This window comes from Protopterus annectens, chromosome 10.part0, assembly GCF_019279795.1.
Source record: "Protopterus annectens isolate FY-2018-M chromosome 10.part0, PAN1.0, whole genome shotgun sequence".
Classification (NCBI taxonomy): domain Eukaryota; kingdom Metazoa; phylum Chordata; order Ceratodontiformes; family Protopteridae; genus Protopterus; species Protopterus annectens.
Window position 1 is genome coordinate 382,246,124 of NC_056744.1, and position 13,829 is coordinate 382,259,952.

The following is a 13,829-nucleotide window of genomic DNA, read 5'->3' on the forward strand; positions in this document are numbered from 1 at the left end:
TACTGTGTAGTTTCTTGTTTCTGCTAACTAATTCTAAATAGGATGCATTATACAAAAAACTGCACTGCGAGCAAGAGCCACATTTATATGCACCAAATTTTCTACCCTTATTGGCGGTATAATTTTTACTACTTGATTCAAATAGGTTTTTGAAATTCATGTCCTTCCTATAAGTAAAATTCAAAGGACTATCTCTTAGTATATCGATATCTGTAATATCCTGGAATTTTGACCATTCTCTTGAAACCACATTTTTGATAATCCCAGAATCCCCGTTATAGTCCAGGATAAAAGTATCATACTTGTTAACGTCAACTAAGGAATCCTGAACTGCATGTGTATTGTTGTTACATACTTTTCCCAAAATAGGAGAAAACCTATCCTTTCTACCTTCTTTAACTTCATTTTTCGTTGCTTCAATAAGGGAAGGCGGGTAACCTCGGTCAAGAAACATGTTGCTAATTGTTTCACATTCTGTACTAAAGGTATCTTCTTCTGAGGTCATCCTGCTTGCTCTGACAAGTTGCCCTTTTATCAAATTCTTTTTTTGAAAAAATGGATGTCCACTTATGTAGTGTAGGTAGGAATTTGAAAAGGTTGGTTTTCAATAAATTTTGGAAGAAAATTTTCTGTCAGTCATTGTTATACAAACATCCAAGTAATGAAATTCTGTTTTACTAATTTCGTAAGTAAAATCTAAAAAAGTAGTAGTTTCTTTTAAATATGATAAAAATTCATAAAACTTTTCCTCCCCTGCTTTCCAAAATATACAAATATAGTCTAAAACGTTTATAAAGTGTCCAACATTCCTTAAATTCACTATTTAAAATGTAGTTAGATTCCCACCAAGACAAGATGATATTAGCATAAGTGGGGGCGCAATTCGCACCCATAGCCACCCCCTGGAGTTGTTTATAAAATTCTCCCTCATAAAACATAAAATTATTATGTAAAATGATGTCCATTAAGGTAGTCATGGCTAGAAATTCATTGTTGGAAAAATGGCCATAAGTATTGATATATTCCTCTAACCAGTTCATGCCAATATCGTGTGGAATACAACCAAATAAGTCAATGACATCTATCATAATAAAAATTAAATTGTCATGATATAATTCAGGTTGTATTTGTCTCAAAAAATCCCATGAATCTTTGAGAATGGTGGGCCCTTGCCAAGACAATTCTTTTAGTTTGTTATCTACAAAAATAGCAAGCGATGAAGTTACGGAACCCTCTGATGCTACTATAAGGCGGAGTGGGGGGTTATAAGTACATTTATGTACTTTGGGAATGCCAAAAACAGAGGGTACCCTAGGTTTAGAAGTGAATAAAAAATCAAATTCTTGTAAAGTAATGGTACCCTCTAGTAATAAGTCATTAAGCATACATGAAATACGAGAATTGGCAATGTGAACTTCATTTAGTGAAACTAGTTCATATTTCAAAACATTGCCAAGTTCTTGTTTCATTTTAGATTCATATGATATGACATCCATAATGACCGTACCCCCTCCCTTGTCCGGTTGCATAATCCTGATGGAATCATCCCTTTTGAGTGCATCCAGAAGGACATTCTCTTCCTTAGATAAATTGGGAAATACCCTGTGTTTTGATGTATGTTTCCTTATTTCTTTTTCCATGACAACTTCAGGGTTTTTTAACTGTGGGTGAATAGGGGGATTGAATGTACTACGTTTTTTTTAAAATAGAATTGTTTGGTGGTAACTGGGGATGATTTTGAAAAAATATTGTTAAGTTCTTTTTCCTAATGAACATTTTTAAGTCAATAATGGCCCTGGTAATGTTAACTTTCCTACTAGGAATGTATTTAAAACCTTTTGAGAAAAGGTGAAAATGATCAATATTACTAGATACTGAACTATAGTTAAATATATTGTAGCCATCATAGGAAAAAATAGGATCATTGATAACTATAGTTTCTTGCTGTGAAACTCTGTCTACCAGTTCGTTCTCCTTCCTTGACCATAGTGGTTGTAATTGTAATGTACAAATGGTTTGTTCCGAATTCTGTTGGACCGCCTGGGAAGGGGTGGAAAAGGTTGGTCTAAAGGGAATTCCTGTAAAAAAGCAATAAGTTCCGTACTTGCAGACAAAAATAAATCCTTTATTCACAAATGTTTCGATAAATCCAACAACTTTGAGCGCTTTCGTCTGCACAAAGCAGACTTCTTCAGAATAATAAACCTATGGTGCCTCTGTTTTTTATACAATCCTTTGCCAAAGCAATTATTCAATAATTAATAAATTAAAGTTAAAATTAGTTTTAAAGTGAATAATTGTTTAGGTTAAATGATTTCTCGTGCCTTAACCCATCATACTTTATACATTTTTTTGTATATACTTTTTTTAAAAACCATATTAAAGTACAGCTGTGCTAGAAAGATGACACTTGATGTTAAAAACAATTAAATAAATGTATTATGTTAAAAAGATTTCATAAAATAAAAATTATATTATATTTTGTACAGAATTCATTCATTTTGTTTAGATTGTAAATTATGCATTTTCCAAAATTAACCTATGCACATTACTATTGTATGAAACAAACAGCGCTTTGGTTTAAAAAATGCCTTATGTCAACAACATAATTCTTACAGCACTATGTATAAATTTAAAGCAACTATTTTCCAGATCTATATAGATGTGCATTGTATATTTATGTGTTCACTCTTTGCTGACATTTCAGATGTTCAAATAAAGGATCTATAGGCACTAGCATGTGGTGTCGTGACAACAATTTACAACCTAAAACACCATGTGAACCAGAAACAAGGTCAAACTACCCCAACACTGGGAACACAACAAGAAACTACTCTCCCTAAACCCCCCCTCACTTTTTGTTGTTTGGGGGATTCCTATTGTTGACCAAGAAGAAACTGCATCTATCCTTCTGTGGTATATGGGCCATGTGTATCTCAAACAGTGGGTATCCCTGGTAGAGTCAGTAATAATTTGATATTGATATTTGTCCATTAAAAAGTATAACTGATCCAGATTCTCCTTGTAAGTTAACGGTTGAATATCACTATTAACAACTTGGTCAGAATTAGCAGTGGGAAACATGTAATTTTTGTGAATAATGTCTTTAAAAAATATATATTAATATTAATATTAATAATTATAAGGCAGCCACAGGGATATGCTTCATTATTCTGATGAAGGATTACAAAAACGCTATTTGTCATTTGAAGCGTTAAATTTCTGCTCGTATTGCTGCTGTTTTGGTTGTGCTGTGGATTTCTTCATTAAACATCTTTGATCCTCTTATTGGTGACTCCCAGTGACTTTTTGGTATTCAAGTTTCATTTTCGCTGGTTATTCTTTGAGTTTTTGGTAACGCTATGTCTGAGACACCGGAGGCTGACCATGAAGACAATCCACATAGCTCTTTGCAGGGAGAGCTCAGAAAGATGATCGGACAACTTTCGCAGCTCATAGAACTACTAACACCAGCATGCTCTGCACTCAGCACTTTGACGTCCAACGTACCAGGCAACCAGCAAGCAGCAAGAGATGTAAGACCTAAGACTTACAAGGAAACGCCGACTTCGAATGCTCCAACAGCTTTTCGGAGCATTTCTAAATCCAACGAACTTTTGGATATACCTCTCATATTTCATACTCAAGATGAAACAAACATTTTACCTAGCATCAGGGAAACGGACTGCTCAAATGGCGATAATCACGCTAAAGCGTGTTCAGGTGACTATAATGCTTCTAAAACAAGTGGAGGTTTTATTTCAAAACCTCAAATGAATTTTAAAGACATTATTCACAAAAATTACGTGTTTCCCACTGCTAATTCTGACCAAGTTGTTAATAGTGATATTCAACCGTTAACTTACAAGGAGAATCTGGATCAGTTATACTTTTTAATGGACAAATATAAGAGGTTAGAAGTGGACAATGTGTATTTCAATGAATGTTTAAAGCATAAAATTGTTCCAAAAGGATTAAGGGTAACTAAATACCCCAACAATGTTATGGAGGGTACAGAGTTCCATAAAAATTTGATACATATTTTTGATCAATGTGGCCTTGATATTGTCAAGGCAATTAGGGATGAAAATGAAAGAATTAAACCATTAATTATTAAGGACATGGACAAGATAAATGAAAATATTCTTAAAGATGCATTATTCACTGTTGATGTTGAAAAAGGCAAATATTTCAGCATTTTTTCTCAGGTGGATAAGAATTGCAACGGGAACATTTTAAGGAAACAGGGAAAGATAGAGAGGGATTTGAAAGAGTATCAGGAAGGGGCATCTTACCCTAAACCTAGACATTTTCAGAGATTTAAACAGCAAGAAACACAAGACACTGATCAAGTCAATGTAAATCAAGAATACGATGATACGGTTCGATCAGATATTAACAATGTTAGGTCTGATCAGGAATTCCCTTTAGACCAACCTTTTCCACCCCTTCCCAGGCGGTCCAACAGAATTCGGAACAAACCATTTGTACATTACAATTACAACCATTATGGTCAAGGAAGGAGAACAAACTGGTAGACAGAGTTTCACAGCAACAAACTATAGTTATCAATGATCCTATTTTTTCCTATGATGGCTACAATATATTTAACTATAGTTCAGTGTCTATTAATATTGATCATTTTCACCTTTTCTCAAAAGGTTTTAAATACATTCCTACTAGGAAAGTTAACATTACCAGGGCCATTATTGACTTAAAAATGTTCATTAGGAAAAAGAACTTAACAATATTTTTTTCAAAATCATCCCCAGTTACCACCAAACAATTCTATTTTAAATAAACGTAGTACATTCAATCCCCCCATTCACCCACAGTTAAAAAACCTTGAAGTTGTCATGGAAAAAGAAATAAGGAAACATACATCAAAACACAGGGTATTTCCCAATTTATCTAAGGAAGAGAATGTCCTTCTGGATACACTCAAAAGGGATGATTCCATCAGGATTATGCAACCGGACAAGGGAGGGGGTACGGTCATTATGGATGTCATATCATATGAATCTAAAATGAAACAAGAACTTGGCAATGTTTTGAAATATGAACTAGTTTCACTAAATGAAGTTCACATTGCCAATTCTCGTATTTCATGTATGCTTAATGACTTATTACTAGAGGGTACCATTACTTTACAAGAATTTGATTTTTTATTCACTTCTAAACCTAGGGTACCCTCTGTTTTTGGCATTCCCAAAGTACATAAATGTACTTATAACCCCCACTCCGCCTTATAGTAGCATCAGAGGGTTCCGTAACTTCATCGCTTGCTATTTTTGTAGATAACAAACTAAAAGAATTGTCTTGGCAAGGGCCCACCATTCTCAAAGATTAACGGGATTTTTTGAGACAAATACAACCTGAATTATATCATGACAATTTAATTTTTATTACGATAGATGTCATTGACTTATTTGGTTGTATTCCACACGATATTGGCATGAACTGGTTAGAGGAATATATCAATACTTATGGCCATTTTTCCAACAATGAATTTCTAGCCACGACTACCTTAATGGACATCATTTTACATAATAATTTTATGTTTTATGAGGGAAAATTTTATAAACAACTCCAGGGGGTGGCTATGGGTGTGAATTGCACCCCCACTTATGCTATCATCATCTTGTCTTGGTGGGAATCTAACTACATTTTAAATAGTGAATTTAAGGAATGTTGGACACTTTATAAACGTTTTTTAGACGATATTTGTATATTTTGGAAAGCAGGGGAGGAAAAGTTTTATGAATTTTTATCATATTTAAAAGAAACTACTACTTTTTTAGATTTTACTTACGAAATTAGTAAAACAGAATTTCATTACTTGGATGTTTGTATAACAATGACTGACAGAAAATTTTCTTCCAAAATTTATAGAAAACCAACCTTTTCAAATTCCTACCTACACTACACAAGTGGACATCCATTTTTTCAAAAAAAGAATTTGATAAAAGGGCAACTTGTCAGAGCAAGCAGGATGACCTCAGAAGAAGATACCTTTAGTACAGAATGTGAAACAATTAGCAACATGTTTCTTGACCGAGGTTACCCACCTTCCCTTATTGAAGCAACGAAAAATGAAGTTAAAGAAGGTAGAAAGGATAGGTTTTCTCCTATTTTGGGAAAAGTATGTAACAACAATACACATGCAGTTCAGGATTCCTTAGTTGACGTTAACAAGTATGATACTTTTATCCTGGACTATAACGGGGATTCTGGGATTATCAAAAATGTGGTTTCAAGAGAATGGTCAAAATTCCAGGATATTACAGATATCGATATACTAAGAGATAGTCCTTTGAATTTTACTTATAGGAAGGACATGAATTTCAAAAACCTATTTGAATCAAGTAGTAAAAATTATAGCGCCAATAAGGGTAGGAAATTTGGTACATATAAATGTGGCTCTTGCTCGCAGTGTAGTTTTTTGTATAATGCATCCTATTTAGAATTAGTTAGCAGAAACAAGAAACTACACAGTAAATGTTATGCAAATTGCCAAACCTATGGTCTAGTTTATCTAGCTCTATGTAAATTATGTGATTCCTTTTACATAGGCAAGACCGAAAGGAAACTAAAAAACAGAATCTAGGAACACTACTACGAAATTAGCAAGAAAAATACGAACAATGCACTATACAGGCATTCTTTAGATTGCAATGGAGCAAAATACACATTTTTTGTTCTAGAAACTGTGGGTAAAGATGTGAGGGGTGGTATGTGGGAAACACGTCTGGAATATCGTGAATTGTATTGGCAACTTTGGTTAGAAGCATCCAGCCCTCCAGGTCTGAATGACATGGTTTCCTTAAAACCTGTATTAAAATTAAGACAGGCTAAACTGTGATTTTTTGATTTTGATTTCTATTTTAAATTAATTACTGATATCAAAATATTTTTAAACAGATGTTACAAGCACACATTAATTCATTGAAGTAGTCGTGAGTATAACACATGTAATTATACGAAAACAGATCAGAGCAATACTTTTATGGAAGTTTAGATAAAGTTTTAATATTGTTGTTTGTGTATTTCAGCATGGGTTTTTAAAGGTTAATTATTTAATTAAATCAATTTTTCTATTAGTATTTTAATTGGACTAGGGATATAAGGCAGCCACAGGGATATGCTTCATTATTCTGATGAAGGATTACGAAAACGCTATTTGTCATTTGAAGCGTTACATTTCTGCTCGTATTGCTGCTGTTTTGGTTGTGCTGTGGATTTCTTCATTAAACATCTTTGATCCTCTTATTGGTGACTCCCAGTGACTTTTTGGTATTCATGTGTGAGAGAGTGTTTTGTGTGTTTGGGTAAGACTAAAGGCTAAGGAGGGGGATATACTTTATGTTGTGCAAGTGTGCTGCTGGATGTGATGTGTGTCTGATTGTCTTGTGCAGTGTTAGCATTACTGAAAGACTTTTCCTAAAGGGAAGGTGTATGGAGCAGGGTTAAATTAGCACACATTCACCACCCCTCACCACTCCACCTTACTAATGTGTGGGGCGAATATGTGTTAACACTTACCCTAAACCCTTCCATAACAGTGCCGCTGTTCAGACAAAATGTTTGTCTGACGTTAGTGTTAGTGGTTTGGGTAATCAATTACAAAAGGATACTGGGAGATATTTAAGACTGGGTCTCACCATCCTTGGGTCACACTTGAAGTGACTGGGCAAAATTAAATGACATTGTTTTATGCTGCACTGACAGTTGTGACGGGGTTGCCAGTGATCTTAACCCATTACACAAATGACATCAATAAAATCAGCAAAATTATTGTAGCTACACCTTAAATATCATCCAGGACAGTATGACATTAAGCAAAAGCGATGTAGAAATGACATGCAATACTGCCACTTGAAATATGCACAACCAAAATGTTTGGCAAGAAGGTTGAAAATAAATCCATATAAGAAAAAATATGTGTACTAAACTATCTATTTGACTAGTGTGACCCACTGCTGGAACACACGATTAAGAGGTGATCTCTGCCTAACATACAAAGCTATGTCAAACCCAGAGCTGTTGGACATGCTCCACTTAAAGAAATCCCAATCCCTCCGAGCTACACACTCTAGGGACCTAAACCTTGTCACCACAATAAACAGAACATGCCGGAGGGATAGATTCCTGTCCCAGAGACTTCCCATACTCTGGAATAAACTACCTATCTACATCAAACAAAGCTCCTCATTAGCACTCTTCAAGAAAAATCTTGATGATTGGATGGGAAATAGGAAATTCACCCCAGGGATCACCTCTGTGGCTCTGCTCGACAGTGGCACAGGAAAATAATTTTCTTGGGTGGCAAAAGCCAGGGTACCTTTTTGGTTGGGCTTGTATAGGCCCCAGGGCCAATAGCCTATGAACCTATAACTTTGGAACATTTTTAAAATATAATCGGTATACAATGCTTTCTGCTCAAAGTCATCTAAGAAGAACAATAATTCTACATTGCATCAGACTTCATACTTTGCCTAAAGTGCATAAAACATCCAAGAGTAGAAAACCCGAATATATATTCAGTTGGTCGCACGATACAGGACTGCATACATGCGGTAAATTATAGTGTGGTTAGCAACATCCCATTAAGTGGGCTGTAACATCAGCTAAGCACGATCTGGCCACATAAAGGGTGAGTCCCAATCTTAAATAGTGACAGAAACTGTTTTTATTTCGTGATCAGTTGTTTTGATGTGTTGGATTTTTGGTAATCATACTTTCAAAATGTCAGCATCGATCACCTGTGTTTTGATGTCTGTGCTCTTCAATACTTCAACACAGAGTCAAGTCTAGCTATTTTTCAATTTACGGGCTGTTACTAAGGATGTGTAATGACAAACAACTGCAAGTTATAAGTTTCTATCCATTTTTACAGAACCCTAGGAATTAACCGTTCACACAAAGAAAGCAAGATGCAAGACACATTTTCAAGATTGGAATGCACAGTTCCAAAATCGTATTCTAAATGGCCTCCTCCATGAACTACTTACCAAAGGTGTGAGTGCTCTTTAAAATAAGTAGATTTTACTTAACACAAGCAATGTCTTTTATAAAAGAACAGCTGGACTGCAAATAATAAACAAGCATGACATAAAATTTTAATTCTGTTATTTCCTAAAACACTTCCACCTGCTGTTTATCTTTTTCTAAGTGACAGATAACATACACAGTGCGTCCTCTAGCATTTACAGAGTGGCTACAGTGGTCACTTGCGAGCACAGTAGGATGTTTTCAGCAACTCCAATTTCCATTCTAGTAGCATGCAAATAATCTACCATTTCTTTCCCTGTGTCAAAAGATGCACTTGCCTTATCATCTGCACATAATGCAACAATCATTAGTTATATCAAGCCATACCATAAGTTAAATATGTAAATAATCTACTTTTTAACCTTTACTTTTTTACTACTGACCATATCTCCTCCAATAATTCTGAATAGCTATCAGGCTACAGCATTCGATAGGGCCAAGGACAAGATTTGGTTTCAAATAATAATCTAACGGTTACTGGCTTTGCTTTCCTGAAATGCACAGCAAAGGTAAGATTATTCAACAGACAAGCGTCGAGCTACTTTCCTCAAGTACCCTTGGTGAAACGGCGCTGCCTAATCACGCTAACCCAGTTGATGAAATGTAATTTATACATATGCGCACACCCACATAACATACGACCATATTTTATAAGCAACAATAAAGGACTGAATTTTAAGGCACAGCTTCAGAAACTGGGAAATAAAATAAACAAGCGTATTTAAGGATTAATATACTCACCAGATTTTCTTGATTTCGAGATACTATTTTTTCTTCATTGTCACCATTTTTCATGTACTTAACCTCTTCAACTGGTTTGATCTTGTATTCATCTAGAATCACAAAAATAAAACATACTTGAGGATATCAACACAACACATGAACGATTTAGAAAATACTGGAGTAAAACACTTTTTCTTGTCTACATTCAACAGACAAAATAAGCAGCACTCAGTCAAACAATTTACTAATTCCCCACATCACCCCATGAAGTTGCAAGAAAGTTAGTGAAGTATAGTTTTGTAAGACCTTAGCGTAACAGTAGATGCCCTACTTCTCACCACTGCAGTATTCCTCCTGTTTTTTCATGACAAGCGGCACATTCCACCAGGGCAGTTGCCTCTTCTGGTGCTTTTTTCAAGGGTCTGGACGCTAGAACTATTTTGGAAGTTGCTGCTTGGTCTTCTGTTCACACCTTTACTAAACATCACAAGTTGGATGTCATTTCTAAAACCTGGGTGGGTTTCGCAGGGCCACATTACATGGGTTTCTGGAAGGTTCCCAAGTACCTTCATCCTCCCAGTCTTCCTCTTAACTCTCATACTCCCTTTTTGTAAACAGCACTACAACAGTAATAAGGAAGGACATAGTACAGTTGTGTAAAATCTTACCATAGCAGTAGATGTTCTACTTCCCGCTGTTGCAGTATTCTGCCCCTTCCTCCTTCCCAGCATTACCTTCAGTTGCTGTTTCTGGCTAAGGGGTATCCTTTTCTTCCCTTCCTGGATGTGTACGTTGCTTCCTGTAGCATTATTTCCATTTGCCTGGGGTAAGTCACTTCTGAGGAGTACGTGGGCATATGTCACACACGTACCTCACACAGTGGATACAAGGCATATGCCTGAGCAGCGGCCTTAGGTCAGCTAGTGCCCTAGGCAAAAGGGCTCCACAGCGCCCCACCACACCATACAGTTGCCCCCAACCTGGTCTACCTACATCAAATAAATACTGGAAAAGCGCCCCTGCTACAGCGGCGCCCTAGGCGGCCGCCTAGTTGGCCTATGCCTAAGGCCGGCCCTGTGCCCAGAAGATATAAAGGCTTTGGTATGTTGGCCAGACATTCGGCTATCCTAGTCAGGATATCCATTTTGTAAAGAATACTGCAACAGTGACAAGGAAGGACATCTGCATACTCCATTCCCAGAACAACTACTTAACATGTACAGCAAACTGCTGCTGCCATACAAACACTACAGCAAATGCTGACACACAGATTTAATGCTGAACCAGAGGTCCACAACTGGGCCACAGCAGTACTTGAAGTGGGTGGATAGATGGGGATCTAAACAGACTGGTAACAAACAAAGCATTTGTCTATAGGAACATACATTAACAACAGTAGCACAACTGTTACTGAAAATGGTAACCAACAAATCTATATCGATGGACTATCATGGAACCCCAACTACCATTATCTAGAGAACTGTGCTGTACTGTCAAAATGTCTTAATCAGAGGAGGTGAATGTTACTTGTGCACACAGTGTGGTCAGCAATAATTTACTTAACTCCTTTTGGTCATATTCACTTTCAGTGGACATTACATTGAATGGGAATTCAAACATAGGTTCTTAGGTAGCTACTAGGCATGCTGGTCAGAAGACCATTTATGATCCTAGCCCAATCTTCCAGTTTCCCCAGACCAACGTCTGGTTACGTGACTTGATCAGATTTTGCAAAGTAGGGAAATTAAGGCTGAAGGAATCAAACCTTGGAATACAGGAAGCAGCTTGTTAACAGCTCCTAGCCTAAATCCTCTGCTCTAACTGCCAGGCTAAAACAATGGGATGTCTCACACCCTAACAAAGAATCCATGCAAGTGCATGTCACATTCAATGAAATGCCATTTGGTTGTCAAATGAGATCTGATAAAATGTAACAATTACTGACTTCAATGTTTGAGAAGGGGGGGGGGGTGTTGTTTAGGGTTACAGTCAAGGTCCTACTTTTGGTTATGCTTAAAGTGAGGCATAGGTTCAAAATTAGGGTTATGGGTTACGGTGTATGTGAGAAGATGGTCTCAAGTACAGAAGGCTTGGCTTCCCATAAGAAATCCCATCAATAATTATGTTTTGTTCATTTTTTGCATCCACCGAGTTTCAGTAAAATGCTTTTTATATGGATTTATTTATTATTATTTGCTAACAGAAATAATCTGACTGTGTGTTTGCCACTATTCAGTGGAGGTCTGGGACCAGAAGTTCCACACACAGCAAAATACAAAAGTACAACCAGAGTTTAAACAAAATAAAACGATGGCTGAACATAACAGCAATATACATTTAAGGGTGTGTAAGAACATTACAAGTATACATTTTGACAACAGACAAGTCATACAAATAAAATATAACATAAGTAGTACAGAATGATGCTTGCAAATTTTCAAGAAAGAGACTAGAAAAAAATACAGGGACAAGACAGGATAAATAAATGACAGGAACTAGAAATAACACAGGGAAGTCTGACACTTGATGAAGACAGGCCAAAAGAAAACCAAAAGGAATGTAAAAGTAGTAAGAAGTCATTCGAATGTTTTGCCTTTTCTGAATGTTTGGACTTGATTATGATGCCTTTTATGAATTTGTCCAAAAAAATAACAAAGATCCCTCAGCAACCTGCAAGAAAGTAAAACCCCAAAATGTGCCAATTTATCTAGAAGTTTCATACATGAAAAGCAGGCATCACTTCAAGTAAATATTGTATACACAAATATATTACTGCAAAGCTGCAAAGTTAAATGATGCATTCTAGCAATGACACACTTTGTAAACACTCACAAATACTGCCTTGTACACAACTGAATTTTGCCAAGGTGCACATGCTGGAAACAGGTGAAAAAGTTGGGGGTATTCATAACGGTTACCACAAGGTGTACATATCTGTGTACCTTGAGATAAGTTTTTGAATTCATAGTCAGTCCTACTGCAATGTTTTTGCTGTCTATTTATTCAAAAAGGTTAATCAAGGTGTGCACAATTTGTACACCTTCTAGTAACCTTTATGATTCCCCCTTTGCTTTGTTAATGTGCATTTTTACAATCTGTTAACACAGCTGACTAACACTGTGTCCTGTACTTTAACAAGGTACATTATATTGTACCTGTCTAACCATGCCTATATACATGTTTTCATGATGCAATGGGTCCACTACCCCAGTTACCAAACAATAAATAATTACATACATAGACTGCCTGCTAGGATCCATCAGTACATGACAAGCAGATCTGGGTGTAGTACTGTACCTTTGCTATAATAGTGGCACGTAGTACCACCTAAACACAGTGAATTATTTAAATGTAGTCAGTAACCCTCCACATTTACTTTACTCACATAACACCTAGGTAACTCTACTATGTAAATGCAATGAGGGGTGACCCAGGAACACTATGATTTTCTCAGAGCTGCATAACATGCAAATCGGGATTGCATGGATGCAAATGCACTGTGATAGAATAAAGCTTTTTAGCAGCTTTATGTCTTCTCTTCTTTACTTTACTCTACAATAAAGGCAGGCAAGACTTTGCTGAGCTTAGAAATAAATGCAGAAACACAAAAACTAAACACTGAAGAGTACGACATTTATTTATCATGGAGCACCATCCCACTACGTTCTCTGACATGAGGCGTAACATCTTTTCGCACATAACACATAGTACATGAATAAGCATCTCCCCATGCAGCCATGCCATAATCGGGGATAGGAGCAAATATTCTGCTACTAGCAGAAATTTAAAAGACTGACATCACTAAATTAAAGTACAACCCTTCTCAGAAATGAAGGTTACGCAGTGGAAGAAATATATATGTTTTACATGTACAAGACCAGGCTATAATTGTTACAAATGGCTGCATTACAAGTTATACTTGTGCTGTGCATTACGTCTTTTGCTTCACATTTACTCTCCTGTCACTAGTAATAGTGGTAGACACCTTAATTACTAACCTGAATCTTACTGTCTATGTAGTTGTTTCTTTGATGTCTTAAATTACTTTTTCATTG

General features: G+C 36.2%; 1 protein-coding gene across 2 annotated transcripts in view; it reads right to left on the minus strand.

Annotated features, from left to right (window-relative positions):
- The window catches only part of CCHR10.PART0H1orf21 (chromosome chr10.part0 C1orf21 homolog), a 1,277,964-nt gene that overhangs the window by 462,323 nt on the left and 801,812 nt on the right, over positions 1-13,829 (minus strand). For both annotated transcript variants that reach the window (XM_044085302.1, XM_044085303.1), the window contains exon 3: positions 9,793-9,884. In XM_044085302.1, coding sequence (XP_043941237.1) covers positions 9,793-9,884 — 92 coding nt within the window. The remainder of the gene's footprint in view (positions 1-9,792; positions 9,885-13,829) is intronic.